This window comes from Natrix helvetica (genome assembly GCF_964273705.1).
Source record: "Natrix helvetica genome assembly, chromosome: 1".
Taxonomy (NCBI): domain Eukaryota; kingdom Metazoa; phylum Chordata; class Lepidosauria; order Squamata; family Natricidae; genus Natrix; species Natrix helvetica.
In genome coordinates this window covers 364,988,857-365,014,944 of record NC_138548.1, presented here as the reverse complement: position 1 = coordinate 365,014,944, position 26,088 = coordinate 364,988,857, and the positions used below count along the sequence as shown (strand labels likewise).

Below are 26,088 nucleotides of genomic sequence, written 5' to 3'. Positions count from 1 at the left end.
ATTCTCAAAGTACGAGGAAGGAACGGGGTGAAGGTGGACCTGGACATTTGTAGAATGGACAATCAAACTAGGGTGCTTAGCTGTTTCCCAGGATGCGACTGAGGGGCTTATTAAAACAATGAAGTCCACAGAGTATTATCCCTTTTGCCTCTTTCATGAGGGGAGGAATGAAAAAGACCTTGGAAACGATGCCAAGAGCCTCGGAGCAGGTGGGCATGGGAGCCAAAGAGATGGGGGCCCAGGTGGTTTTCTCTTCCGTTCTCCCAAAAAAGGGAACCATCCAAGGAGGGAAGTCAAGCCTGGCTTAGGGGACGGTTCTCTTCAGGGAAATTGGGATTCTATTGTATCAAAATAAAGGTATTTAACATTCACAGCAGAGAAGAGAGTCAGGAACATCCTGAGGTAAATCTCAAATGGAGCCCAGAAGAAAAAGGCGGGAAAAAAGGGAAACGCCCCCTTTCCACCCACACAGCCAATCAGAGCACAGATCCCCTCAGGCGGGAGCCCGCCCTCACTCAGCCACAACGGGGTGTTTGGGACCCTTGTGTACTTTCCTTTTCCAGCCCTTAAATTGAATATTTTAACATTTAAAATGTTGAAAAGAAAGAGACCTAACATGACTTGGCTTTTGTCCATTAGATAGATTTGTCGTTCTAGAAATGGCTGGTTACGTATTAATGTAATAATGTGTTGTTTAAATAAATAAAAAGCAGACTGAATGGAAGAGGCAGAGGTGGAGATGGGCTACAACTCCTCTACAAAGGCAACACAAGAAAAACGAAAACCTCCTTCGATGCATCTCAGTTAATAGGAAAGGGGGAAAAGGAGGAGGGAGCCCTGGGGGTATATTAGAAGCCCCCTGACCCAAAGTCCAATAGTCACTAAATGAACCCTGATAAGTCAAGGACGACTTTCTTTGCTTCAACTGAGGGAGAAAGGACTAGAGGACTTCTCTTAATCAGGTTGTTTGAGGAAGATTACATGCCGTCTAGTTGGTTTCGATGTTTAACCCCCCCATGAAGAGACTTTCTCTGGAAAGACCCCTCCCCATCCTCCTTTTCTGGATCTTCTGAACAGTGTCCTTCCCCCATTACTGCAACAGAGTCCCTCCCCCTCCATGCCGGTCCCCCTTTTCCTCTTTTTCCTCCTATCTTTCCTCCATCAGAGCCTCCCCCAGAGAGCAGGGAGGGTCTCCACACAAAGGGTCCCAGGGGAGAGAATTTGGGCCTTGAGTGACACTTGTCCATCCCTCCATCGCTTTGTTTCCTGGGCTCTCCAGGGTCTTCTCGGGAGTCAGAAAGGGCCCCTTCAGCCACTTCCAATGGGCCAGAGGAAGAAAGGGGCTGCCCCACCTGGAGGCTCAGCCATGGGGCAAAGGAGGGCAGTCCCTGAGCTGCCGTGATGAAGAATGGAGGCTTGTTGCCTGCTGGATCCTGGCCAGTTCCTCAGTTCCGCTTCGGAGGAGCCCAACGCTTCAGGCTGTGGAAGCGGAACCCAAGCGCCTCTGCGGCTGTTGGGGTTGGAGGAAGAAATGCTGCTCTGTGTGTGTGTGTTTGTGTGTGTGTGTGTGTGCGTGTGTGTGTGTGTATTGGGGATGTCAGGAAGAACTCAGAGAAAATCAAAACCTTGCGGGGGAGGGGGAAGTATGAAAAGAGCCTGGAAGTTCTGCTTTGATCAGGAGAGCAATGGGCCTCCCACCAGAGTCTGCCTGGATCTGGGGCCAATTTTGAGTCACAATTTTGTGTGACAATTGTGGGAGAGGTTCAGACTCCGCCTCCTCCTTCAGCTGCAGGGATCCAGTTCTGGCCTGCTGAGCCTGGGAGGGGGGGCAGGGTGGAGTTTGACCCCCCCTAACCCCCCAACCAATCCCTGGAAAGGATCCAGGCCATCTGAGGATACGCGCCCTGTGGGATGTCTGCCTGCTGCAGCTGGGAGAGGGTTGGGGGGCTCTGATCCTTGGCCTGATCTGGTATCACCAACCATTATTTTTATTTTATTTTATGTATTTGTCAACCTGTAGAAGGTAACAGGTATTAGGACAGACGTGGAGATGATCTCATGAGATGATACAAATGGACGGATATAAATGAAGACATAGAATGAGGACATATCAATGGGGAGAGAAGGACAGCAGGAGCCCTTAGGGACCTCTTGGGAAACCTGTGAGGTCCAAGGTGGACAGTGGAAGGCTAAAGAAATGGGGGTTTGAGGAACTAAGAAGGGAATCAGGTAGAGTGTTCCAGGCATTGACCACTCTGCTCCTGAAGTCGCATCTTCTGCCTTCGAGTTTGGAGAGGTTTACTTCATCTTATATTATTTTATCATCAGCCCTCAACAGTTGGCAGCTGCCCAGCCTCCCATGACCTCACCCAACTGAGAGAGATCAGCCTGGTTAGCCTGAGGATGGGAGGCCACCAGGAAGCCCCTGGGCTACTGTATAGGCTGAAACTCCTCAAAGAAGCTCCAGGCCCTCCTCGAAGTCGCCTCCCTCAAAAGATTCACTTCCCATTCCCATTCCTCTTTTAGCTTGGCCTGATCTCCCTGGATCTCTCCCCCTCCCCCCTTTCTAGCAGCCAGCACAGGTTTGTTAAAAACAGATCATTCCTAACCAATCTTATTTCATTCTTCAACATAGAGACTAAATTATTAGACCAGGGAAATACTGTGGACGTTGTATCCTTAGACTTCAGCAAGGCATTTGACCAAGTAGACCACAACCTCCTTCTTGGTTAGCTAGTAAGAAGTGGGACAGAAGCATCTCCACCAGAGGGATTCCTAACTGGCTGACAAACCCTACCCAATGAGTAGTCCTTAATGGGTCTGCCTCTACCTGGAGGGAAGGAAGCAGTGGGGCACCCAGAGGTTCCCTCTTAGGCCCAGGACTCTTCCATATCTTCATAAACGACTTGGATGAGGGAATAGAAGGGGAACTCTCCAAATTTGCAGATGACACTAAGCAGGCAGGAATAGCCAACACCCCAGATGACAAGCTCAAAATCCAAAGGGCTCTTGAGAGACTTGAACACAGGGCCCCATGTAACAAAATGAAATTCAAGGTAGAGAAAAGGAAAGTCCTACACTTAGGTTAAAAAAACAGACCAACTGCACAGGTAGAGACGAGGTGGAACTTGGCTCAATGCCAGGAACTGTGAGAGTCTCTTGGAATCCGACTGGACAATCCCTTAAATATGAGCCAGCCGAGGGTTTCAGCAGCCAAAAAAGGCAATGCAATCCTAGGCTGCCTCAACAGAGGAATAAAAGGAAGATCACGTGAAGTATTGATACCATTTTACAAAGCCTTAGTATGGCCACACTGGGAATCCTGCACCCAGTTTTGGTCACCACGATGTAGAAAAGATGGGGAGACCCTTGAAAGAGGGCAGAGAAGAACAGGAGAGAGGATGAGGGGACTGGAGGATAAAACGTAGGAAGAACGGTTGCAGGAACTGGGCATGGCTGGTCTAGTGAAGAGAAGGACCAGGGGAGACAGGATGGCAGTCTTCCGATATCTCAGGGGCTGCCCCAAAGAAGAGGGAGTCAAGCTGTTCTCCAAAGCACCTGAGGGGAGGACAAGAAGCAATGGGTGGAAACTAATCAAGGAGAGAAGCAACTTAGAACTAAGGAGAAATTTCCTGGCAGTTAAAAGAATTAATCAGTGGAACAACTGGCCTCCAGAAGTTGTGAATTCTCCAACACTGGAAGTCTTTAAGAAGATGTCGGATAACCATTTGTCTGAAGTGGTGTAGGGTTTCCTACCTAGGCAGGAGGGTGGACTAGAAGACCTCCAAGGTCCCTTCCAACTCTGTTATTCTGTTCTATTCTAAGGAGGGGGCTGGGAGGGACCCACGGATGCTGGGGAGCAGAGTGGGGAGAGAAAGGAGCTGAGACCCCCCAAGAGAGACTTTGGGAAAGGGGTTGGAGGGCAAGAGAAGTGGGAGCTTCAAGGCCCAAATCCCTTTGGACCCCCAAAGCTTCTTCCATTAAAAGAGGAAGGAGACGGGAAGCGAAAGAGGGAAAACTGAGGCATTTTCAGACCTGAATCCACAAATGACACCAAAACTCCGTATAAGAAAAAGAATTTTGGCAGCTTCAGAAAATTCACTTTTTCTTCTGAATCTCAAACTTGAGGCTTTGAAGGTCAAGCAAGAGGGGAGCTTGGAGCCCTTTTGGGGAGCCCCTTAATTTGGGGAGGGGACCAAGGAACCCCCAACCCATAATCCCCGATTCTTCAATCAGGACCTGGAGGGCGGGGGGGAGGGGAGGCTTTGAGAGAAGGGCCTGGGAAATTAACTCCCCCAAACTCTCCCTTTTGTGAAGGGGAGGGAGACCCTCCCTTTGAGGTGGTCTAGAATATTCTGAGGAGGGAAAAGGGGTCTTGGGCTGAATAAGCAACTTGAGTTTCTTAGTTTAGTTTAGTTTATTTAATTTATAGACCGCCCCCTCTCCCCGTAGGGACTCTGCGCCGACCTAAGTCTTCTATCGGGTGAAGTCAAGGGAGGCTCTGCCCGGAGACCGATGACGCTGCAGAAGGGTGGATTCCCATTGGTCCTTCTGCTCCTCCTGGACCCTCCCACTTCCGAAGTCCGAGGGAAACTCCTCCTCCCCCCAATCCAGACCCTCCGATTCCGCCTCTGGGGCTGGAGGCATCGGCGTCTTTCTCCTCTCTCTTTGGGGCGCTTGTGGGGCGGCATCCATGGCTTTTCCTGGGCTCCCCCTGATGCTGCTGGTGGGGGCGCTGGCCACGATCCCCGGAAGCGAAGGGGGGAAGGAGACCCCCGGTAAGGAGGGGGCTGGGCGGGGGAGGAAGAGGTTGGGAAAGACCCCCGGAGGGGGAAGGAAACTGCTGGGTCTCCAGAGCCCCCAACAGCCTCGATCTCTGCGTGGTCTCCTCCCCCTTCCTCCCCACATTCACCCCTCACAGGAGAAACGGAGAGGGACCCCTCCCCCTTCCCCGACGGTAGCCGAGGTGGGGGTCGCAGCCAGGCCCCTCTCTCGGTTGTCGTCCCCAAGTGCATGGGTGGGAGTGGGCTGCCTGGAGAGAGGAAGGGGAGGAAAAGCGAAAGCGAAAGAGGGAAAGTGAGGCATTTTCAGCCCTGAATCCCCAGAAGGAAAAAGATTCATTTGAGCAAAAGGATTTTGGCTTCTTCAGAAACTTCCACTTTTTCTTCTGAACCTGAAATTTGAGGCTTTGAAGGTCAGGCAAGAGGGGGGCTTCCGTCCCTTCTGGGGGAGCCCCTGAATTTGGGGAGGAGACCAAGAACCCCACCCCCCATAATCCCCTATGGCTCCATCGGGACCTGGAGGGGGAGGGGGGAAGTGAGAGAAGGGGATTTGGAGGCTCTGAGTCGCTCCTCTCCATTGGCTCTCAGAAACTCCCCTTTGTGAGGGGGGGCTGGAGACCCTCCCTTTGAGAGGCTCTTGCGGGAGGGTGCAGGGCTCTTTTTGGGGAGGGGGATAGGAAACAAGTGTGATCCCCCCCAAGGGAGGGAGTTGGGCTGAAGATTGGAGGGAAAGAAGAAAAGTTGGGGCGACCCAGGGAAGGGGGGGGGTTGTAGGGCTGGGAGACCCCAGGAGTCTCAATCTAGATGTCCTCATTGTGCCCCCTCCCCATGTTCCCCTCCCCCTCAAAGGAAGAGAGGGGGGGAGATATGGATATTATTACCTTCCCTCCAGCGCCTCCCCCCATCATTCCTCCCCCTTTAGATCCCACGTTCCCTGTTCGACCAATTGAGCTTCTGCCTGCCTTTTCCCACCCTAGGAGGATGGAGGGGGGGTCCACCAGGAGGCTCCCCCCTCCCCCTCCCCTCCTTCTTTCCCCCCCCCAGACCTCCCCCTCCCGCCCAGTAAATCTGCTCCCCCCTGGGACTGAGAGAGTCCCCTTCCCTCCTCCAGGGGGGCGTCTTTCTCCAGTGTCTCTGAAAGGAAGTTCCAACGCCATCCTCCCTTCCCGAGTGGATCCCCCCTTTGCTGGTGGTTGGGAACGATGGGCCCCGGAGTCCCTCCTGACAGTCCTCCTCCTCCTCCTCCTCCCCCTCCCAGCCCATTTCCTGTACCAGACGAAGGTCGAGTGCCGCTTCTGTTAGATATTAGCATATATCGGGATAAGTCTTCCCTCAGGTCCGCTCCTACAGCGGGAAACAGGTATTCCTCTGATTGGTCAATGGGCGTGCCTCATCCCTATAAAAGGGGAACCCTCCGACCACAGAGTAAGCTGGATCACTACTATTACTAATAAAGAGCTGTTAAGTCACGTCGTGTCCGCAGTCTGTCTCTCGTTGCCCAGATCTAACATTGGCGACGAAGGTGGGATTGAGAGACAGATAGGACGAAGAACGCTACTTCAAGAATCTCCGGATTTGATCCAGCCCAGGAATTCGGCAGAAATTCCGGCAGCCATCTCAGATCACCGCAGCGCGGCAAATTCAAACTGAGAAGATGGCGATGCATGCTCCCCCCGCTCCTTTCGACCCAGCAACCGACGAATGGGAAGCCTTCATGATTCGCTTCGAGTGTTTCCTCGAAGCAAATGAGTACACGGGGATCACCGATGCAAGAAAGAAAAATATCTTCCTCGGCTACTGCGGAAAGGAAGTCTTCAATACGGCCAGAGACCTCACCGCGCCTACTCCAATACAAGCAGTACCATGGGCGACGCTGAAACAAGCCTTGGAAACACATTACGCGCCAAAACCGTCCCGCCATGTCAGCCGCAAAGAGTTCAACATGAGGACTCAAAAGGCGGGAGAATCCATTAACCAATTTGTTGCAGCTCTACGAAGAATAGCAGCCCACTGTGAATACAGGGATTTGGAAGAGCATATCTTAGAGCAATTCATCTGTGGGGTAAGAGACATTTCGTTGCAAAAGAAACTGTTAGCCAACCCGAATCTAACCCTACAGTCAGCATTGAACAAAGCAAGAGCGTCGGAATCAGCGGAGAAATCAGCAGTGACCATACAACGAAGGGTCAACGAAACCCAGCCAGCACCGAGACAAACCAGAGTCCACTACGAAGACGCAAGCCCCGACTACGTGGATCCCGAGTTCGAGGACAGTCACCTAATGCAGAGCAGTCACTGGAGGCCTGGGGGGAAACCCGGATCCCGTTTGCCGCCCTGCGCAAGCTGCGGAGGGAATCACCCCAGGTCTACTTGCAGGTTCAGGAACGTTGTTTGTTCGCACTGCAACAAACTTGGGCACATCGCACGAGTGTGCCGGAGCGGAGTCCCTGCCTCACGGCAGCCACCCATGTACCGCCAACAGAAGCCCAACCCAGGGGCTTGGCGAAATCAAAAAGGGCGCCCAGAGAAAAATCCACAAGTGTTTACCCAGAGAGAAACTCCCCAAAGAGCTGAACGAGCGTATTCCCAGAGAGATTACTCACAAGAAAGTGAGCGAGCGTATCCCCAGAGAGAATTCACACAGAGAGCCGAAAGAGCGTTCTACCAAGACGCTCAACGAGAGTATTTTCAGGATATAGACGATGAGATAGAGTTGACCCAGAGAGAGGAGTTGCGAACGTATCTCACCACGATACATCAGGTCCGCCCTAAGCGGCCCAAAAGGCTGAAAGTCACAGTCCTCTTGGAGGGCTCACCCTGCGAGCTGGAGGTTGACACAGGATCAACCCTGACGATCATTTCATGGGCATCCATGAAACAGGCCATTCCCAGCCTCAGAAAGAGCCAACTGCGCGCTCCTGACGTCCTGCTACGAGACTACCAGGGGAACCAAGTCCCCATCGTGGGCCAAGGCACATTCCACATCCAGTTTAAGGACATCGAAGCCCAGCTGCCCGTGACCATCTCCAGCGCGCCATTGCAGAACCTCCTGGGGCTTGATTGGTTTGAAGCCCTGGGATTAGAAGTCACCGGAATCAACGCCGTGAGAAACAGCAGCGCTGAAAAGATCTTTAAGGAGTTCGAGGATGTGTTCAGCTCCGGTCTTGGTAAGTATGTGGGCAAACCAATATCGTTCAATTTAGATCCAAATGTGGCGCCAATCCGGCTTAAACCGAGACGAGTGCCTTTTGCACTCCGCCCAAAAATAGATAAAGAGATAGATAAGTTAGTGGAACAAGGAATCCTGGAGCCGGTAGATCACGCGCGTTGGGAGACACCTATCGTGACCCCAGTTAAGTCAGACGGATCAGTCCGCTTGTGCGCAGACTATAAATGCACAATTAATGTCGCGCTACAACAGAGCGCATATCCGGTGCCCGTAGTACAGCACCTATTGCACTCATTGGGGCCAGGAAAAGTTTTCGCTAAATTAGATATGGCACAAGCTTACCAGCAACTGCCAGTAGATAGCGCCACAGCGGAGGCCCAGACTATAGTGACGCACAGAGGAGCGTTTAAATGCAACCGGCTACAATTCGGCGTAAGTATTGCTCCAGGATTGTTCCAGAGCGTCATGGAACGACTGTTGCAAGGGATACCGGGAGTCGTCCCATATTTTGACGATATCTTGGTGTCCGCTGCAAACGAGGAGCAACTAAACAAAAGAGTCAGATCGGTTTTGGCCAGAATCAGAGAGAAGGGTCTCCGCCTGAAAAAAGAAAAATGCCAAATTAACGTGCCTAGCGTAGAATTCCTGGGTTATAGAATTGATGGTCAGGGAATTCACCCCACTGAAAAGAAAATTAAGGCGATCCAGGACGCCCCCACACCACGAAATCAAACCGAGTTGCAGGCCTTCCTCGGACTACTTAATTTCTACAGCGTTTTTCTGAGACAGAAGGCGACCGTTGCTGAGCCACTACACCGTCTACTCCAGAGGAACGCACCATGGAGATGGGGACGAGCAGAAGCTGCAGCATTCGCCGGGGTAAAGCGCCTGCTCACCACTGACTCACTACTTGTACAATACAGTCAGACCCTCCCGCTGGTATTGACCTGCGACGCATCGCCGTTCGGGGTTGGAGCAGTCCTCAGCCACAGGATGCCCGACGGGAAAGAAGCACCCATTGCTTTCTACTCCAGAACTCTTTCATCGGCCGAAAGGAACTACAGCCAAATGGACAGAGAAGCATTGGCTGCCGTTGCAGGTGTGAAACGTTTCCATGAATACCTCTACGGCCGCGATTTTGAACTCATTACTGATCACAAACCGCTGTTAGGACTTTTGGCGGGAAATCGCCCCACTCCGGTCTCCCTTTCTCCACGTATGACCAGGTGGACTGTTTTCCTGGCTGCGTACTCTTACAAGTTAATTCATCGACCGGGCTCCACTCTAGGGCACGCAGATGCGCTCAGCCGTTGCCCATTACCAGACATTTTGCCAGACCCCACTCCAGAAGTACCGGTATTGCTCATTGACTGTTTGGATTCGGGACCGGTTTCTTCTTACGACGTTGCAAGGTTCTCCTCGAAGGACAATTTAATAAAACAAGTGCAAACTTGGGTATGGAGGGGGTGGCCAAAGGGAAATGTGGGCCCGGAATTCAAAATGTTTTGGTCTAAACGGGACGAACTCTCCGTGTTACAGGGATGTTTGTTGTGGGGGGATCGAGTTGTTATTCCTTTTGCGCTACGAAAAAAGGTATTGAATGCTTTACATATGGGGCATCCGGGGATCGTGAGAATGAAAGCGTTAGCGAGAAGTTATGTGTGGTGGCCCAATATGGACAAAGAAATAGAGGAGTGGGTGGCCACTTGCGATCCATGCCAGGAGTCGAGACCAGCACCCCCGGAAGCGCCCGCCACAGAATGGGAGAAACCCAAGGCACCCTGGTCACGCATTCATATTGATTTTGCAGGGCCATTCCAGGGTCAAACCTTCCTCATAGTTGTAGATGCTTATTCTAAATGGTTGGATGTAGTCCTAATGACATCAACCACGGCAGAGGCAGTTATAAAGGTTCTTAGGCGGCTTTTCGCCACCCATGGTCTACCAGATCTGTTAGTATCGGACAACGGGCCCCAATTCACGGCCATGCAGTTCGAAACATTTTTAGCAGGGTTGGGAATCAGACACGCCCTCATCGCGCCATTCCATCCAGCGTCCAATGGTCAGGCAGAAAGAATGGTGCGGTTCGCGAAAGAGGCCCTCGCCAGGATGGGCCCGGGGGATTGGCAAACACGCATTGACCATTACCTCCTCATTCAACACATTACCCCGAGCGCAACGACGGGTAGAAGCCCCGCTGAACTACTAATGGGTCGCCGCCTACGATCTCACCTGGACAGGCTCCACCCGAATTATTCTACCTCGGCTCCCCCAGACTCTACAAGTAAGGTCAGATCTTTTAGAGAAGGAGACACTGTTTATGCTCAAAATTACACAGGGGGGTCATTGTGGATACCGGCAAGGGTCATTGACATCATGGGCCCTCGATCGTATTTGTTAGAGCTTGAAGATGGGCGGAATTGGAGAAGGCACATCGATCAGCTTCGAGGTCGCCTAGCACACTCCAACTTAAGGGATGAGGGCGAAAGTTTCCTGTCCACAGAAAGACAACCGCAGGGAAACTTCATCCCAGGAAACGACGACACCGGCGAGCTAAGCGGGGGACAGGACATCACGCACGCAGCTGAGCAACCCCCCGTCATCACAGCCGCTGAGCAAACCCCCGTCATCGCAGCCGAACAAGATACCAGGGAAAAGAGCATCGAAAACGCAAGACCTCCAGAAACAGAAAAAGCACCCGATCCTGCAACTACTTCAACCCAACAGGAAACCAATCCTGCAAGTACTTCAACACAACCTGAACTCCGACGTTCCTCCCGAGCAAGACAAACACCCACCTACCTAAAGGACTATGTCACCTACCGCAACGTCCCATCTAGGAGGGGAGGGGTGTTAGATATTAGCATATATCGGGATAAGTCTTCCCTCAGGTCCGCTCCTACAGCGGGAAACAGGTATTCCTCTGATTGGTCAATGGGCGTGCCTCATCCCTATAAAAGGGGAACCCTCCGACCACAGAGTAAGCTGGATCACTACTATTACTAATAAAGAGCTGTTAAGTCACGTCGTGTCCGCAGTCTGTCTCTCGTTGCCCAGATCTAACAGCTTCCTCAACGGGACGCAGCGGGTGAGGTTCCTGGCCAGGCATTTCTACGACCGGCAGGAGTTGGTCCGCTTCGACAGCGACCTCGGGGAGTTCGTGGCCCTCACGGAGTTTGGGAAGGCGGATGCGGACAATTGGAACAGAGATAAGCAGTACCTGCAGTACAACAAGGCCCAAGTGGATCGCTTCTGCCGGCACAACTACGAGGGTCTCCAGCGCGGCCCTGTGGTTGGGCGGAGAGGTGAGTCCGAGGGGAGGGGGGAGCTTGGGGGAGGGGATGCGGGGACCCCCCTTTTCCTTCCCTTCCCTTGAGGGAGACTCTCCCGGGTGAAGTTTTCCTCCTTAGTTCTCCTCCTCCTCCTCCCTCCAATTCTCCCTCTGACCCTCATTCATTCCCACAACTCCCCCCTTCTCCTCCCCCCCAAGGACCCCAAACCTTCCCCTCCCCGGAATTTGGGACCCCCTGGATCCCCCCAAGTGATCGAATCTCTTCATCCACCAACCTTTAGAACTCAGTAAAGTAAAGTCCCTCTGGATACAATTTTAAATTAGGTTTGACTCTGGGTGTTTTAATTGTTTTTTAATTGCTTTTTTGCTGTTTTAATTGATTGATTATTTATTCATTGTGTGTGTATAATGCTTTTTGTATATCTCCTCCTTGTCATTGTCATTATTTGTTATGTAGTAAATTGTACGCCGCCCCGAGTCCCTCAGTGGAGAGGGTGCGGCATATAAAAATGATTAATAAATAAATAATAAATAAATAAATAATAAATAAATAATAAATAAGTAAATAAGTAAAATAAATAAATGCATGAAATTAAATCAACAAATTAAAATTAAATGAATAAATGAAAAATTAAATAAATAAAAAAATTAATAAAATAAACAAATAATAAAATAAATAAATACATAATAAAATAAATACATAATAAAATAAATACATAATAAAATAAATACATAATAAAATAAATACATAATAAAATAAATACATAAATAATAACACATATACATAAATAATATAATAAGCTAGAAGGGGGATCACATCCATGTTATGGGATATCAGAATTAGGAAACGAATGAATAATATTCTCTCAAATTTGAGAGAGAGTTTGAAATAGTTTTGCCACCAAAGAGGATGTTTTCATGGAGATAATAATCCCCTGACTGATAATATTCAGCATTTAATTATTTCTTACTATCAATTCAACATTCTTGTCATCTGGCACATTTGAAATAATTCCCATTCCAGCAATATTTACCATGGAAATTTCCTCCCTTCTACTAATTTATCTAATGATTTTTTGATAACTCCTGAAAGTGCCTTAGTCCCTTTGCCTTTGTTTCTCCCTAGCTTTCTCCCCCTAAGCAGAATGCATTTTTCTGATAAATTCAAAATAGTGATCCTGAATTTCATTGGGATTCATATATTTCCTTCCTGTGAAATCCCTCCTCACAAAAGTATTATTTTTACTGCCATGAAAATATTTCAGAGGAGAAGCAAAGAATATTAAATCTGTTTTTCTTCCCCCCTTTGCCTTCGTTTCCTTTCTTTTAATAAATATTCCGTGCATTTAGAGCAAATTGTTGGTCCGGCTGCAGTTCAGGAGACCTGAAATCACTGGGTGTTTCTTGAGTCTCTTTGGGGGGGATTTTCTCTTCCTTTTTCTTTGACTTCTGAGCTGACTTTTCTCTCCGGAGAGATCCGGGCGTCTCCTTCCCCCGAGGGGCCAAAGCTTTTCTCTGGCCACCAAGAGAGGCTCTCAGCCTTCCCTGAACTCTCCCCAAAATCAATTCAGCCTCCATTTCTCTGGGAAAAATCCCCTCCGAGTCTTTTTTTAAAAAAATATTTTATTAACAAACATATGAAATACACACACACAAAACTTAGACGTACAACACATTTATACAGTGCAATACAAACAGGAGCTTCCTGTTCTTTCTAGTAGCAACTATCTATCGATAGCTCTCACCTTATATTATTTCCCATTCAATTGTATTTCATTTGAGTTTCACCATTCTTAACTTTCCAATTTTACTCATAACTATTATTTTTGAGTTTTGTTACATTCCTTCATTGATTCTTGTTTCTTTCCTCCATCCACCTCTACCAGTGGTGGGCAACCTTTTTTTTCAACTGAGCCAAATCTCGCCAAAACCACGATTGAAATTTATTTTGAGAGCCACATTTTTAAAACCAAAAATACATAGGATGGTACACTGTTTTTAGTTTCAATAAACTCTGGCATTTGAAGCACGCAAGTCTTAAAGCTGTCAAGTTACAAGATCCTTCCACCCCCAACCCTTTAGAAAAAAAAAACCCCAGGGGTCTTCAAACCTGACAGCTTGAAGACTTGTGGACTTCAACTCCCAGAATTCTGAGAATTGAAGTCCACCAAGGGCATCAATCATATTAGCCCAGGGATCTGCAAAATTGGCTCTTAAGACTGGTGGACTTCAATTCCCAGAATTCTGAGAATTGAAGTCCACCAGTCTTAAAAGAGCCAACTTTGCAGACCCCTGTGTTAGCCCAAAGCCTGGCGCTGGGCCTTGCTCCCCCATTGGTGGAGCCCCAAGAAGCGAGGAGGGAGAAAAAGAGACGGAGGCCAAGGAGCTTCCCCCCCCCAGCAAAAATCTAACCGGGGAGCCGGGCAGTAGCAAATTAGCCAATCATGCGAGGAAAGCGAGGTCTGACCGGGTGGGCAGCGAAACTCCAGGGCTCTCTGTTCTAATTCCCCGTGAAAACTGTTGCCTCTGAAGCGTTTGCTCTACTGTTTGAACCTTTAAGCGTCCCTTTCCCTTTTTTCTTTTCAACCCACAATGATTAGGGAGGATCCTGAAGTCGGGCGGGGACGAGAAGCGAGGAGGCACCCGCCCGACTTCAGGATCCTCCCTAATCATTGTGGGTCGAAAAGAAAAAAGGGGCGCTTGTTTTGAAGTGCCCGAGAGGAGGGAGGGGAGCGGGCGCTTCAAAACAAGCGCCCCTTTCCCTTTTTTCTTTTCGATCCACAATGATTAGGGAGGATAATAATCCGGCACACAGAAGAGCCGCATTAATTTTATTTTATTTATTTATTTATTTACTGAGCGCTTATATACCGCTCCCTCTCCCGAAAGGGACTCGGGTCGGTGTACAGTCCATACAAGAAATACATCATATAAAAACTAAATAATTGAACAGTTAAAAATTGTTAAATAGGAAGATAGATATGGAGGAGGTTAAAAAGAAGATTAAAAAGGAACTGTACAGCTGAGTAAATATAAATATAGATTTAAAACCCCTAAAAATATCCCATAAAATTAAATTTAAAAACAATTCCCCTAAAATACCAGATAAGAAATATGTCTGCCAGGAGGTAACAGTTATGATTATGCCAGGCGAGTCTTCAATTTTTTTCGGAAGGAGCGGAAGTCAGTGGTGGTTCTAATGTCGGGGGGGAAGTCATTCCAGAGGGTTGGGCCCATCACAGAGAAGGCCCTACTCCTTGGCGCCGCCCGTTGGCATTGCCTAGTGGACGGCACCTGGAGAAGTCCCTCCCTGTGAGAGCGAATTGGCCGCAGGGATGTGTGTGGGAGGATGCGATCCCGCAAGTAACTAGGTCCTGTGCCATGGAGCGCTTTAAAGATGGTGACCAAGACCTTGAAACGCACCTGAAAAACCACAGGCAGCCAGTGCAGCTCGCGCAGGAGAGGTGTTACATGGGAGTACCTAGTACTCCCCATGACAGCCCGCGCGGCTGCGTTCTGGACTAGCTGCAGTCTTCGGGCGCGTCCCAAGGGGAGCCCCATGTAGAGAACATTGCAGTAGTCCAGGCGAGACGTCACCAGTGCATGAGTGACCGTGCGTAGGGCATCTCGGTCCAGTAGGGGACGCAATTGGCGCACCAGGTGAACCTGGTGGAACACCCCCCTTGCCATGGCTGCCACATGGTCATCCATTGACAGCCGGGCATCTAGGAGGACGCCCAAATTGCGCGCCCGTTCCACAGGGGGCAATTGTTCGCCCCCTATGGCCAGCGATGGAGTCAGCTGGCTGAACCGAGGTGCTGGTAGCCACAGCCACTCAGTCTTGGAGGGGTTGAGTTTGAGTCTGTTGTCCCCCATCCAGACCCCGACGGCTTCCAAACATCGGGACATCACTTTGACAGCCTCGTTGGTGTGGTTTGGGGTTGAAATGTACAGCTGGGTATCATCAGCGTACAGATGATATTCAACCCCAAAACCACGGATGATCACCCCCAGTGGCTTCACATATGCGTTGAACAGGAGAGGCGAGAGGACCGACCCCTGTCCCCCTGTCAACACACATTGCGTCCGGTCGGAGAGGTAGGAGCCGAACCACCGCAAAACGGTGCCTCCAACTCCCATCCACTCCAGCCGGCGCAATAGGATACCATGGTCGATGGTATAAAAAGCCGCCGAGAAGTCTAATAGGACCAGGATAGAGGAACAACCTCTATCTCTGGCCCTCCAGAGATCATCGACCAACGCGACCAAGGCTGTCTCCGTGCTGTGCCCGGGTCGGAAGCCGGACTGGCATGGGTCTAGATATTCAGATTAGTCAAGGTGTCGCGGAAATTGCTGTGCCACCACATTCTCAACAACCTTCGCTAGAAAGGGAAGGTTGGAGACTGGACGATAATTAGCTAGCTCCATTGGGTCAAGTGAAGGCCTCTTGAGTAAGGGCCTCACCACCGCCTCTTTCAAGGCAGTTGGTAAGGATCCCTCGCCCAATGAGGCGTTCACCAGGCCCAGAAGCCAGCCTCGTGTCACCTCCCAGGTTGCCAGTATCAGCCAGGAGGGGCACGGGTCCATTAAACATGTGGTGGGTCGCAGCCGTCCACGCAACCTGTCCAAATCCTCGGGGGCAACAGAGTCAAACTCCTCCCAGAATGGTCTCACAAGACTCACTGTTGACGGCTCGTCTGGTCCACTGGAGGGGGCCCATCCGCTCCGGATCTGAGCGACTTTGTCCTGCAGATATTCCCCAAACTCCTCTGCTCTGCCCTGCAAGGGTGCCCCCCGCGTCCTCTGCGATAAGAGGGAGCGGGTCACCCTAAACAGGGCGGCAGGGCGGTTATCAGCGGACGCAATAAGAGCGGCACAGTGTCTACGTTTGGCCGCTCTCAATGCCACAAGGTAGGTCCGTAAATAGGCTCTTACCTGTGTTCGATCAGATTCGGAGCGTGAGGACCTCCACCTGCTCTCTAGACGTCTCCTATGGCGCTTCATCACCCTCAACTCCTTGGTATACCAAGGAGCTCAGGTGGGTTGCTGCCGTAGGAGAGGTCGCAAAGGCGCAACCCGGTCCAAGGCCCCAGCCATCGCCCTATTCCAGGCGGCAACTAGGTCCTCGACCGAGCGCGGGTCAGGGCTACAGGTAGTGGCCCAAGCTCCGTCTGGAACCTATCCGGTTCCATCAGGTGCTTGGGGCGGTACCAGCTTGGGCAGTCTGGCTCCGCCTCCTCGTGGTGGGGGGTAGCGCCAGGGAAGTCCAGCCGGAGACATGAGTGATCTGACCATGACAGGGGAGTAACAACTAAATCCCCTATTCCCAGATCACTCGTCAACTGCTCAGATACAAAAACAAGGTCCAGTGTGTGGCCACCTTCGTATGTGTTAAAATGTGTAAAGAGCCGCTTGTGGCTCGCGAGCTGCGGCTTGCCGACCACTGACCTATACCATTTATCCCATATCTGGTAGAATTCTGATTCTTCTTTTCCCTGAATTTCTTTAGTTAATTTGTCCATTTCAGCACAATCCATAACCTTTCTTATTATTTCATCTTCGCTTGGAGTTAGTTTGTTTTTCCATTTCTGGGCAAAGGCAATCCTTGCCGCCGTAGTTATATGTAGTATTAAATACTGGATTTCTTTTTTGTATTTTGCAGACATTATTCCTAATAAGATGATTTCTGGTTTCCATTCTATTTTAACTCCCGTTATTGCCTCCAGCCAATTTTTGATCTTTTTCCAAAGTTTTTTAGCCTCCTCACAGGTCCACCATAAATGGCAATACGTTCTGTGTATCGATTCGCATTTCCAACATTTTGGGGAGGTATTTGTTGATATTTTAGCTAACCTTGTTGGTGCCAGGTGCCATCTATAAAACATTTTGTACTGGTTTTCCTTGTATGCAACCGATAGGGTCATTTTTAAGTTTGTTCCCCAAAATTTTTCCCATTTGTCTAATTCAATATTATATCCAAAGTTCTGCGCCCATTTTATCATTTGCTCTTTCACAATTTCCTCTTCCATTTTATACTTCAGGAGAAATTTATATATTCTCCCTATCATCTTTCTCTCTGAGCTTTGAATAATTTTATCCAATTCGTGTGGTTCTGTTTCGATGTCATATAATTTGGTATCTTTATTGTATTTAGTTTTGATTTGAAGGTAAGTTAGCCAGTCAACTTTCATCTTCTGTTCTGCCAATTCTTCAATTGTTTTTAAGTTTCCCTGTCTATCAATTAAGTCTCTATATATTAGCATTTTGTTCAAATCTATCAAATTTGGATGAGTCGTCCTTTCTGTCGGTGATAGCCAATTCGGAATTTTCACATAGTGGGTTTTTTTTTATTTTGAGCCATTTTTGCAATAACGCTCTTCTAATTAAATGATTTTGAAAGTATTTGTGTGTTTTATTTTTATCATCCCATAGGAATGTATGCCAGCCTGCTTGCAAATCATGGCCTTCCAAGGACAAAATTCTTTTATTCTTTAGCTCTATCCAATCCTTCACCCATGTTATTGATACTGCCGATGCGTATAGATCCCAATTTGGTAATGCTAAACCTCCCCTCTCCTTGCTGTCTTGCATTGACTTTAGTTTAATCCTCGCTTTTCGTCCCTGCCAAATAAACCTAGAGGTTATTTTGTTTAATTCTTTTTTTAAAAAAAAACAAAGGTTTATTGGGTTTTTTTAGAAAATAACACTGAAAAAGGTAGTGGAAAGGTTACAAATTTTGGCAGCTGCAATGTGCGGCAGGTTCCCCCTCCCTCCATACTCATAGTATACATTTACACAAAGTTCATTACTAAATAGCAATATATAGTCAGCATATAAATTCAATTAATAATTTCGATCAATTTATGTCAAGCAGATTTTCTTATTTATTTTTGTGATCTGAGTTTTCTCGGTATTGCCCCTTCTCCCTCCGCCAGCAGAGCTCCGGCCCCTCCCGTGTCCTGTGTGTAATTTTGTTTACATTGTCAAATGCTTTTTGTGCATCAAGGAAAACCAGTACCATTTGTTTTTCTGGATGCGCCTCATAGTACTCTATTATATCTAGGATGATTCTCGTATTATTTATAATTTGTCTGTGAGGTAAAAATCCGTTTTGGTCTGGGTGTATTCGTTCATTTAAAGGCTGTTTAATTCTTCCTGCCATAATTGCTGCAAATATTTTATAATCGGAGTTTAGTAATGAAATTGGCCCGTAGTTTTGAATTTCTTGTAGGCTGGTTTCTTCTTTTGGGATCAGCGATATTATTGCTTCTGTCCATGATTCAGGTATCTTGGCTTTTACTAAAACTTCATTAAACATTTCCACCCCTAACTCTTCCAATATTATTTTATTATATTTGTATAGCTCCACCGGTATTCCATCTGGTCCTGGGGTTTTATTATTTTTCTGGTTTTTCAAGACTAGTTCCACTTCGGCTAACGTTATTGGCCTGTTTATCGCCTCCCTTTGCTCTTTTGAGATTGGTGTTATCTTTGCTGTCTTTAAATAATTCTTTATTTTGCTTTCCTCCATACTATCTTGTGCGTATAGTTTTGTGAAGTATTTATGAATAATATTCTTCTTTTCTTCTGATTTGTATTGAATTCTTCCCTCATCATCTTTTAATTGATATATCATCCTTTTTTCTCTTTCATTCTTCAGTCTGTGTGCCAGCCATCGTCCAGGTTTGTTGGCTTGTTCAAAGTAATTTTGCCCTGCCGCTTTAATTTTCTGCGCTAATTCCTTTTGATTTATTAAGTTGATCTTATGTTTAATTATCTCTCTTTTTTTTTCTTTTTTAATTTTATTCTTTGGTTCTTTCTGGAGTTCATCTTCGGCTTCCATAAGTTCCTTTTGCATACATTCTTGTTGCTCTCTTTGTTTTCTAGTTTTTCTCGCCATGTAGGCAATCGTAAGGCCTCTTGTGTATGCTTTCATAGTGTCCCAGAGATTTTGAATTGAGGTATCTTCTTTTTTATTTATGCTAAAAAATTGTTTTAATTCTTTCTCCAGCATTTGAGTGTATTCTATTTCGTTTATAATATTTGAATTCATCATCCATCTTTTTCTTCTTCTTTGATCTTTCCATCTTAATTTTATTGGATTGTGATCTGCCCACTCATTTGCTTCTATTTCAATTTCGTCTACTCGATTGCTTAGACCAGATGAAATCCAAGCCATGTCAATTCTTGATAGGGACTGATGGGGGTTCGAATGAAAGGTATATTGCTTTCTTGTTTTGTGCCTTTCTCTCCAAATATCGTGTAATTTATATTCCATTGCCATCTCAAAAAAGGATTTGGGTAGCGTTTTTTTTTCATTTTATTTTTATTTTTGCTTTCATAGTCCATTTTTTAATCCACTATTGCATTATAATCCCCAATTAAACAAATATTTTCATATTCTAATTCATTTATTTTGTTATGTAGTTTCCTATAGAATTCCTCTTGTTTCTGATTTGGTGCATATATGACTATTAATAATGTCATTTTTTCTGTTCTCTCTAATTCAATCATTAGCATCCCGCCTTCTTCATCAGAGTAGACTTCTTTGGAATTTATTTTTTCCTTTATATAGGTTGCTATCCCTCTTTTTTTTTTTCTGCTAGTGCTGTGTATAATTTCCCTAGTTTTTTGTTTTCCAGTAAGTTCTTATGTTCCCTTTTAATATGCACTTCCTGTATACAGATTATATCTACCTTCACTTTCTTAAGTTTGTTAAACATCTACGCTCTCTTTTTTTTTGGTGCGTTCACTCCATTCAAGTTTGTTGAAATAATTGTTATTTCCTGGTCCATCTTTAGATGGGGTATTTTTTGTTGCTTCTAGTTTGTATCTGACTTTTCCCTCTCACACCCTCCTTTTCTGCTCTCTCTCTTTCTTGCCTCTGCTCTTCTTTCCTGTTTCTTTCCTTGTCTTCTGATGTTTCTTCCTCTTGGCTTCTACTTTCTAGGTCCTCTTTACTTCCTTGTTCTTCTTCCCCTGTGCAGTATTTCTCATAGAATTCCTGCGCTTCTTCCATATTCTCTATCTTATACCTTTTTCCTTGCCAAGACACCAGTACCCCTTCTGGTACCAACCATCTGTACATTATTCTGTTTTTATTTAACTGATTTGTTAAAAATTGGTATTGTCTACGTCGTTCACGAATTCTCCGTGGAATCTGTTTAAGCGTGATCAACTCTTTTCCCTGGTATGTAATCGTCCCTTCTCTGGCTTTTTGTATACTTCATCTCTGGTTGTTTTGTTGGCAAATCTTATGTGCACTTCTCTCGGGAGCCTATGTCTTCTGGCATAATTAGTATGCACACGGTAAGCTTCATCAATATCCCCTCTCAACTCTTGTTCTTTTCTCTGTAGAATTTCAGTGAAGATTCCATTCATTTTTCCTTTCAGGTCTTCCTCCTTCTCTTCCGGTATGTTTTGGAATCTTAAATAGAATGCAGCTCTTTCATTTTCAAGTCGAATTATTGATAACTCTAGTTCTTTATTAACTTGTCTATATTCCAGCTCCATTTTTTTCCATCTTCTGATCTGTTTGTTCCATTTTTGTTTTGATGTTCTGGATTTTCTGTTCGTTGATTGCTAAGGCATTCTGTACCTTTTCAATTTTGTCATCCACGGTTTTAATATTTCCTTTCAATTCTCCCATTTCATTTTTCATTTCTTCATGATTCCTCCCTGTCTCTTCATGATTTGTAGCCGTCACTTCTTGGTTTTTCATCTGGAGCATCAATTCTTGTATCATCTGGAGCATCAATTGCATACTCTGCATTGTTGGTGCTGGTCCCGTTGTTCCTGCCATCGTTCCGCCTTTCTCCAGCCTCAATGCGCTCTCAATTGATCTTTGATTTGAGGAGGGGGGTGTTGCCGAGATCATATTGGATGTGGTTTTTTAAACTAACTTTCCTGAAGTTGCCATTCTTATCCCCCTATTTATCCTTGTCCACAATTGCATATAAGTTCTACTTTACTTCTACTTTATCAGCAATATCAATATTATCAATAATTATATATCTCAATATTTAGCAATAATTAACCTTCCTTAATATCACGTTTCAATATCTACACATTCTTATGTATTATTCCATTCTATTTTGATCCTTAATTATCATATATCCTAGAGTTATATATCACAGTTATCTTATACAAATAGATGTCTCTCAATTGTATCAATTAGATAGGTATTCAATTCTAGTAATAAGTTTATCTCTAGGCATATATATCAGCTTATGTGACTGTTAAGGTTTCTTGCATCAGATCGCAGGGTTCAAATTTTTGATCCACTAGGTGTCACCCTCTGTTCAGTATCCCTGTCAGTGTCAATCAGTTAATGCAACAAGTCCAGCGACAAAGGAAAATAGAGGGGGGGGGTAACGAAGCCCTCTAATCGTTCCAACAGAGCAAGAAGAAAAAAGTCAACAAGTCAACAACCAACCCGAATGTTAAACAATCCTTCTGTGCTTTACACGTCTTCTCAGCAGTTACTATGTCCTCCTCCTGTTGTCCATGCCGGGTTTTCCTTCTCTCTCTAGCCAATTTAGTTCAAGTTATTTACGCCGTCAATTCCAACTCAGTAATTCTGCTTTCCCAGCTTTTTGGCAAAATTCTGAAAGATCTCCTTCCCAGAACCTCCTTCTTTCCAGCTCACCCTCTCTGCCAGTTACGCGTTGTTCTCCTCTTCTTTGGGTTGTCAATAATAGTAACTGATGTCTCTATTTCAACTGCTTTCTCTCTCTGCTTCCTTCTTATGCGGTCGCCATTGCTCCGTTTAGTGGGTTTCTCCTACCGCTGGGAGGATTTGCCTTATAACCCCAGCGTCTTCAGAGTTTCCCCCTTAATCTGTTGGTCCCTCCAGGATCCACAGCGCTCAAAAATGAGCCCAAACGAAGAGAGTTAGAGGTCAGGAGAGCTCCCGTTCCTCAACTCCAAGTACGATGACCTCACCACAGGAAGTCCCCTCTGAGTCTTGTGCTTTTTGTTCAATGAACCCCAACAAAGGAGCATCTCACTAATTGCAATACTTTAACCCCAAACCTTCCAAAATTGCCATCGATTCTATGGGTGCTTCATCAGAAAGAAATATTTAACTCTGGGTCACATTTTCTACTGCATTCGGCATTAAAGTTGATATTAAAAAAAAATTTGCTTTGGAAGATGACTCCAAACACCGTCCCAAAGGTCTTTTCTCCAAAGGCAACTGGACTTTGGTTTTCCTTCAAGACATTTTCCTTCTCATCCAAGAAGCTTCAATTCAGGCACTCGGAACTGAAGAAACTTCTCAGATGAGAAGCGAAATGTCTTTTTTGGGGGAAAATAAAGCCCCTTTGGGTCAACCGTGACCTGGACTGACTCAGAATCTCCACAGACACTCAAAACACAGAATATTTCTAAGAGAGAAAAGGAGTCTTGAACTAACCAACCTGTGTCTCTCATGTGCCTCTTTCTCCTCCTTCCCTCCAGCCAAGCCCACCGTCACCATCTCCCCCACCAAGATGGAACCCACTTCCCCCAACACCATCCTCCTCTGCACTGCGACGGGCTTTTACCCCGTGAAGATCGAGATCCAGTGGCTGAAGAATGGCCAGGAGGAGAAGGAGGGCGTGGCCTATGGGGAGGAGCTCCAGAACGGGGACTGGACCTACCAGCTGCAGGTGATGCTGGAGACCCAGCCCCAGCGAGGAGACGTCTACACTTGCAAGGTGGAGCACGCCAGCCTGGAGGCCCCCATCACTGTCCAGTGGGGTAAGCCCCTCCCCTCCCTCCCGTCCTTCTCTGGGGACCCGATCCAACCTGAGAAGGGGGAGAGACCCTCCCTGTAGAGAGAATAAGAATGGACCCTCCTCTTGGGGGAAGGTGGGCCTGATCCTCCTGCTCAGGTGAGGCTCCTTCTCCTTCCCCAGAGCCCCGTACCTCCAGCTCTGCCAAGAGCAAACTCTGGACGGGGATAATGGGAGCTGTGATAGGAGTGGCCTTCTTTGCGGTGGGGCTCTTCTCCTACCTGAAGAGCAAGAAAGGTGAGTCCGGGGGGCTGGAGAAGAGGTTGTGTGGAGGGGACCATCTAGGGGAGGCCTCTCAGCAGGTAGCCAAGAGGGTCTCCTTGAGGAATATTTTTGGCAGCTTCTCTTGTTTGAGGGGCTATTAAGGGAAGATCCTGCAACCTATTATGGGCTATCGAAGGGGGGGGACGGGACCCCCTGAGTCCTGCAGCCCATGAAGGGTCCTGATTGGGTCTTTTTCTCCTTCTAGCAATTCCCATCCAACCTCCTGCAGGTGAGTTTCTCCTCTTCCTCCCTTATCTGAACTCCTCCTAAAAGTTATAGGTGGTTTTTTTTTAATTCTTTAATTGTTCCTTTTAAAAAAAACATGCCTGAACAATATTCCACCCCTGTGGCTATTCTGAAAGGGGTGAGTCCCATGCTGCTACGCACTGTGTCATTGAAGGCCACTTCAGCAAATGGCAGGAGATGTTCCCAGATAAATTGCTGATAATTAACATAAGCATCTCAGGTATTGTTCTCTCACTTTGTTAGCTCGTTCTTAAGCACCTTTCGTACTTGGATGGAAGGTGCAGCTGAGCCCTTGAGATGACCCTATCAACTTAATGAACTCCAACTTCCTCACACAGGGAGGGACTTCTCCTGGTGCCGTCCACTAGGCAATGCCAGCGGGCGACACCGAGGAGTAGGGCCTTCTCTGTGATGGGCCCAACCCTCTGGAATGACCTCCCCCCCGACATTAGAACCACTTCCGACCTCCGCTCCTTCCGGCAAAAACTGAAGACCCACCTGTTCCGACTGGCAGGCCTGGCATAATTCAACTGTCCCTCCTGGCAAATGTATTATATCTGGTTATTTTAGGGGTTTTTTAATCTACTGTATTTGTTTTTAGGGGTTTGAATTTATTTTATATCTGCTTTGTACAGTTCTTTTAACTACATTTTAACCTCCTCCATGTCAATTGTCAACTGTACATATTTAATTTAATTTTATTGTATCCTGTTATATTTTGTATGAACTGTACACCGCCCCGAGTCCCTTGCGGGAGAGGGGGCGGTCTAGAAGCATTAAATATTATTATTATTATTATTCCAAAACTTCACCCTGAACTAGACACCCCTCCCCCATCCGAGATGATCCTTCTTGGCCCCCCATTCAGACTCATTTGGGCTCATTAGTTGGAACCTTGACAGGCTCCCCTTCCTGACCCCCCCTCCTCCTTGTGAGAATTCACACAATTTCTGGCCAAGTGACCTCAGTCTGCACCTTTTTCTGCCACCCCCTTTGTAGCCCCCTCTTCCTTCTTCATATGGAAGGTCTGCAGGGAGTGGGGGAGGGGGATGCCCTCTTGATTAACCCTTTAATTAAGTCAGGGAGAATTCCAAAATCCCCTGGAGATGAAATGAGGAGGAATCCCTCCTCCATCCCAGCCTTTTCGTTCCTACAATGGGCACATTCTCCCTCTATCTGTCCCTGCCTATCAACCACCCCCCTGCAGTGTGGGTCTGCCTTGGGGTTGGGGTGCTAAAAGGGAAGATAATATGATTTTTACACTAAAGGTGTCTCTTTATATCCTAATTTTATTCCCCATCTCTTTTTCTACAGCACTCATGAATTAATCCTGCTCTCTGATGCAAAAGGAAATTATTTCTTTAGTAGCTGATGATTCTTTGTCCTGTTTGCAACCTGTGAAAAATGGAGGCTGAAGGTGGCAGGTTGGGGAGGGGAGGAGAATGTCAGCATGGATCTTCTCCTGCTGAGATACCCCCCCCCAATCATCCTTTCGGGGCCTCCCTTTCTTGGGAGGGAGGGTTGGAGACGATCTAGACTGCCCCCAGGAATCCTGGAATTCTTCCTTCCTTCCTCTTATTTATTCCTCCTGCCTTTCTTCGTTGCTTCCTTCCTTTTTTCCTTCCTCCTGTCTTTTTCTCCTTCCTTTCTTCCCTCCCTCTTTCTTTTCTTTTCCCTTTTTTCACTCACACCCTTTGTCTTTTTTTCCTTCCTTCCTTCCTTCCCTCCTTTTTTCCTTCTTCCTCTTTCCGTCACCTACAGGAGAGTCTTCCCTGGATTGAGGCCAGGACTGGATCAGGAGGAGTGTGGGCAGATCCCAGGGAGGGGAAGGGTGTAACCAGTAGCCAACATGGGAAGGAAAGCAAAGAATTTCATTCTTTGGATAGGTATTTAATTTTTTTAAAACTTTTGTGATGTGTTTTTTTTTAATGTTGTACGCCGCCCTGAGTCCTTTTGGAGAAGGGCGGCATATAAATCCAAATAAACAAACAAACAAACAAACTTTGACAAAGTAACTAAACTACTAGACCAGGGAAATACTGTGGACGTTGTATCCTTAGATTTCAGCAAGGCATTTGACCAAGTAGACCACAACCTCCTTCTTGGTTAGCTGGTAAGAAGTGGGACAGAAGCATCTCCACCAGAGGGATTCCTAACTGGCTGACAAGCCCTACCCAATGAGTAGTCCTTAATGGGTCTGCCTCTACCTGGAGGGAAGGAAGCAGTGGGGTACCACAAAGTTACGTCTTGTGGACAGGACCCATGGGTTTTGCTGGGGTCCTTCAGCTGTTGATGGGGGTAGAGCTGTTGGGAGTCCTTGGAAGCGAAGGGGGGAAGGAGATGCCTGGTAGGGAGGGGGCTGGGAGGGACCCATGGATTGTGGTGGGCGGAGGGGGTAGAAAGGGTCTGAGAGCCCCCCCCCCAGAGACTTTGGGAAAAGGGTCAAGGGAAGAGAAGTGGGAGATTAAAGGCCCAAATCCCTTTGGAGCCCCCAAAGCTTCTTCCGTTAAAAGAGGAAGGAGACGGGAAGCGAAAGAGGGAAACTGAGGCATTTTGAGA

General features: G+C 47.2%; 2 protein-coding genes across 2 annotated transcripts in view; one reads left to right on the top strand and one right to left on the bottom strand.

Annotated features, from left to right (window-relative positions):
* Positions 1–26,088, bottom strand: part of LOC309382524 (uncharacterized protein) — a gene marked incomplete at its 5' end in the record, with an annotated part of 469,143 nt that overhangs the window by 201,233 nt on the left and 241,822 nt on the right. The gene's annotated exons all lie outside the window — the stretch shown is intronic.
* LOC309384539 (H-2 class II histocompatibility antigen, E-S beta chain-like) lies at positions 4,624–25,230 on the top strand. Its single transcript, XM_081938223.1, has 7 exons — positions 4,624–4,778; positions 6,040–6,067; positions 11,008–11,255; positions 22,703–22,984; positions 23,143–23,256; positions 23,489–23,512; positions 24,844–25,230. The coding sequence occupies exons 1-7, from the start codon at positions 4,694–4,696 to the stop codon at positions 24,855–24,857; spliced, it is 795 nt and encodes a 264-aa protein (XP_081794349.1). The 5' UTR covers positions 4,624–4,693; the 3' UTR covers positions 24,858–25,230.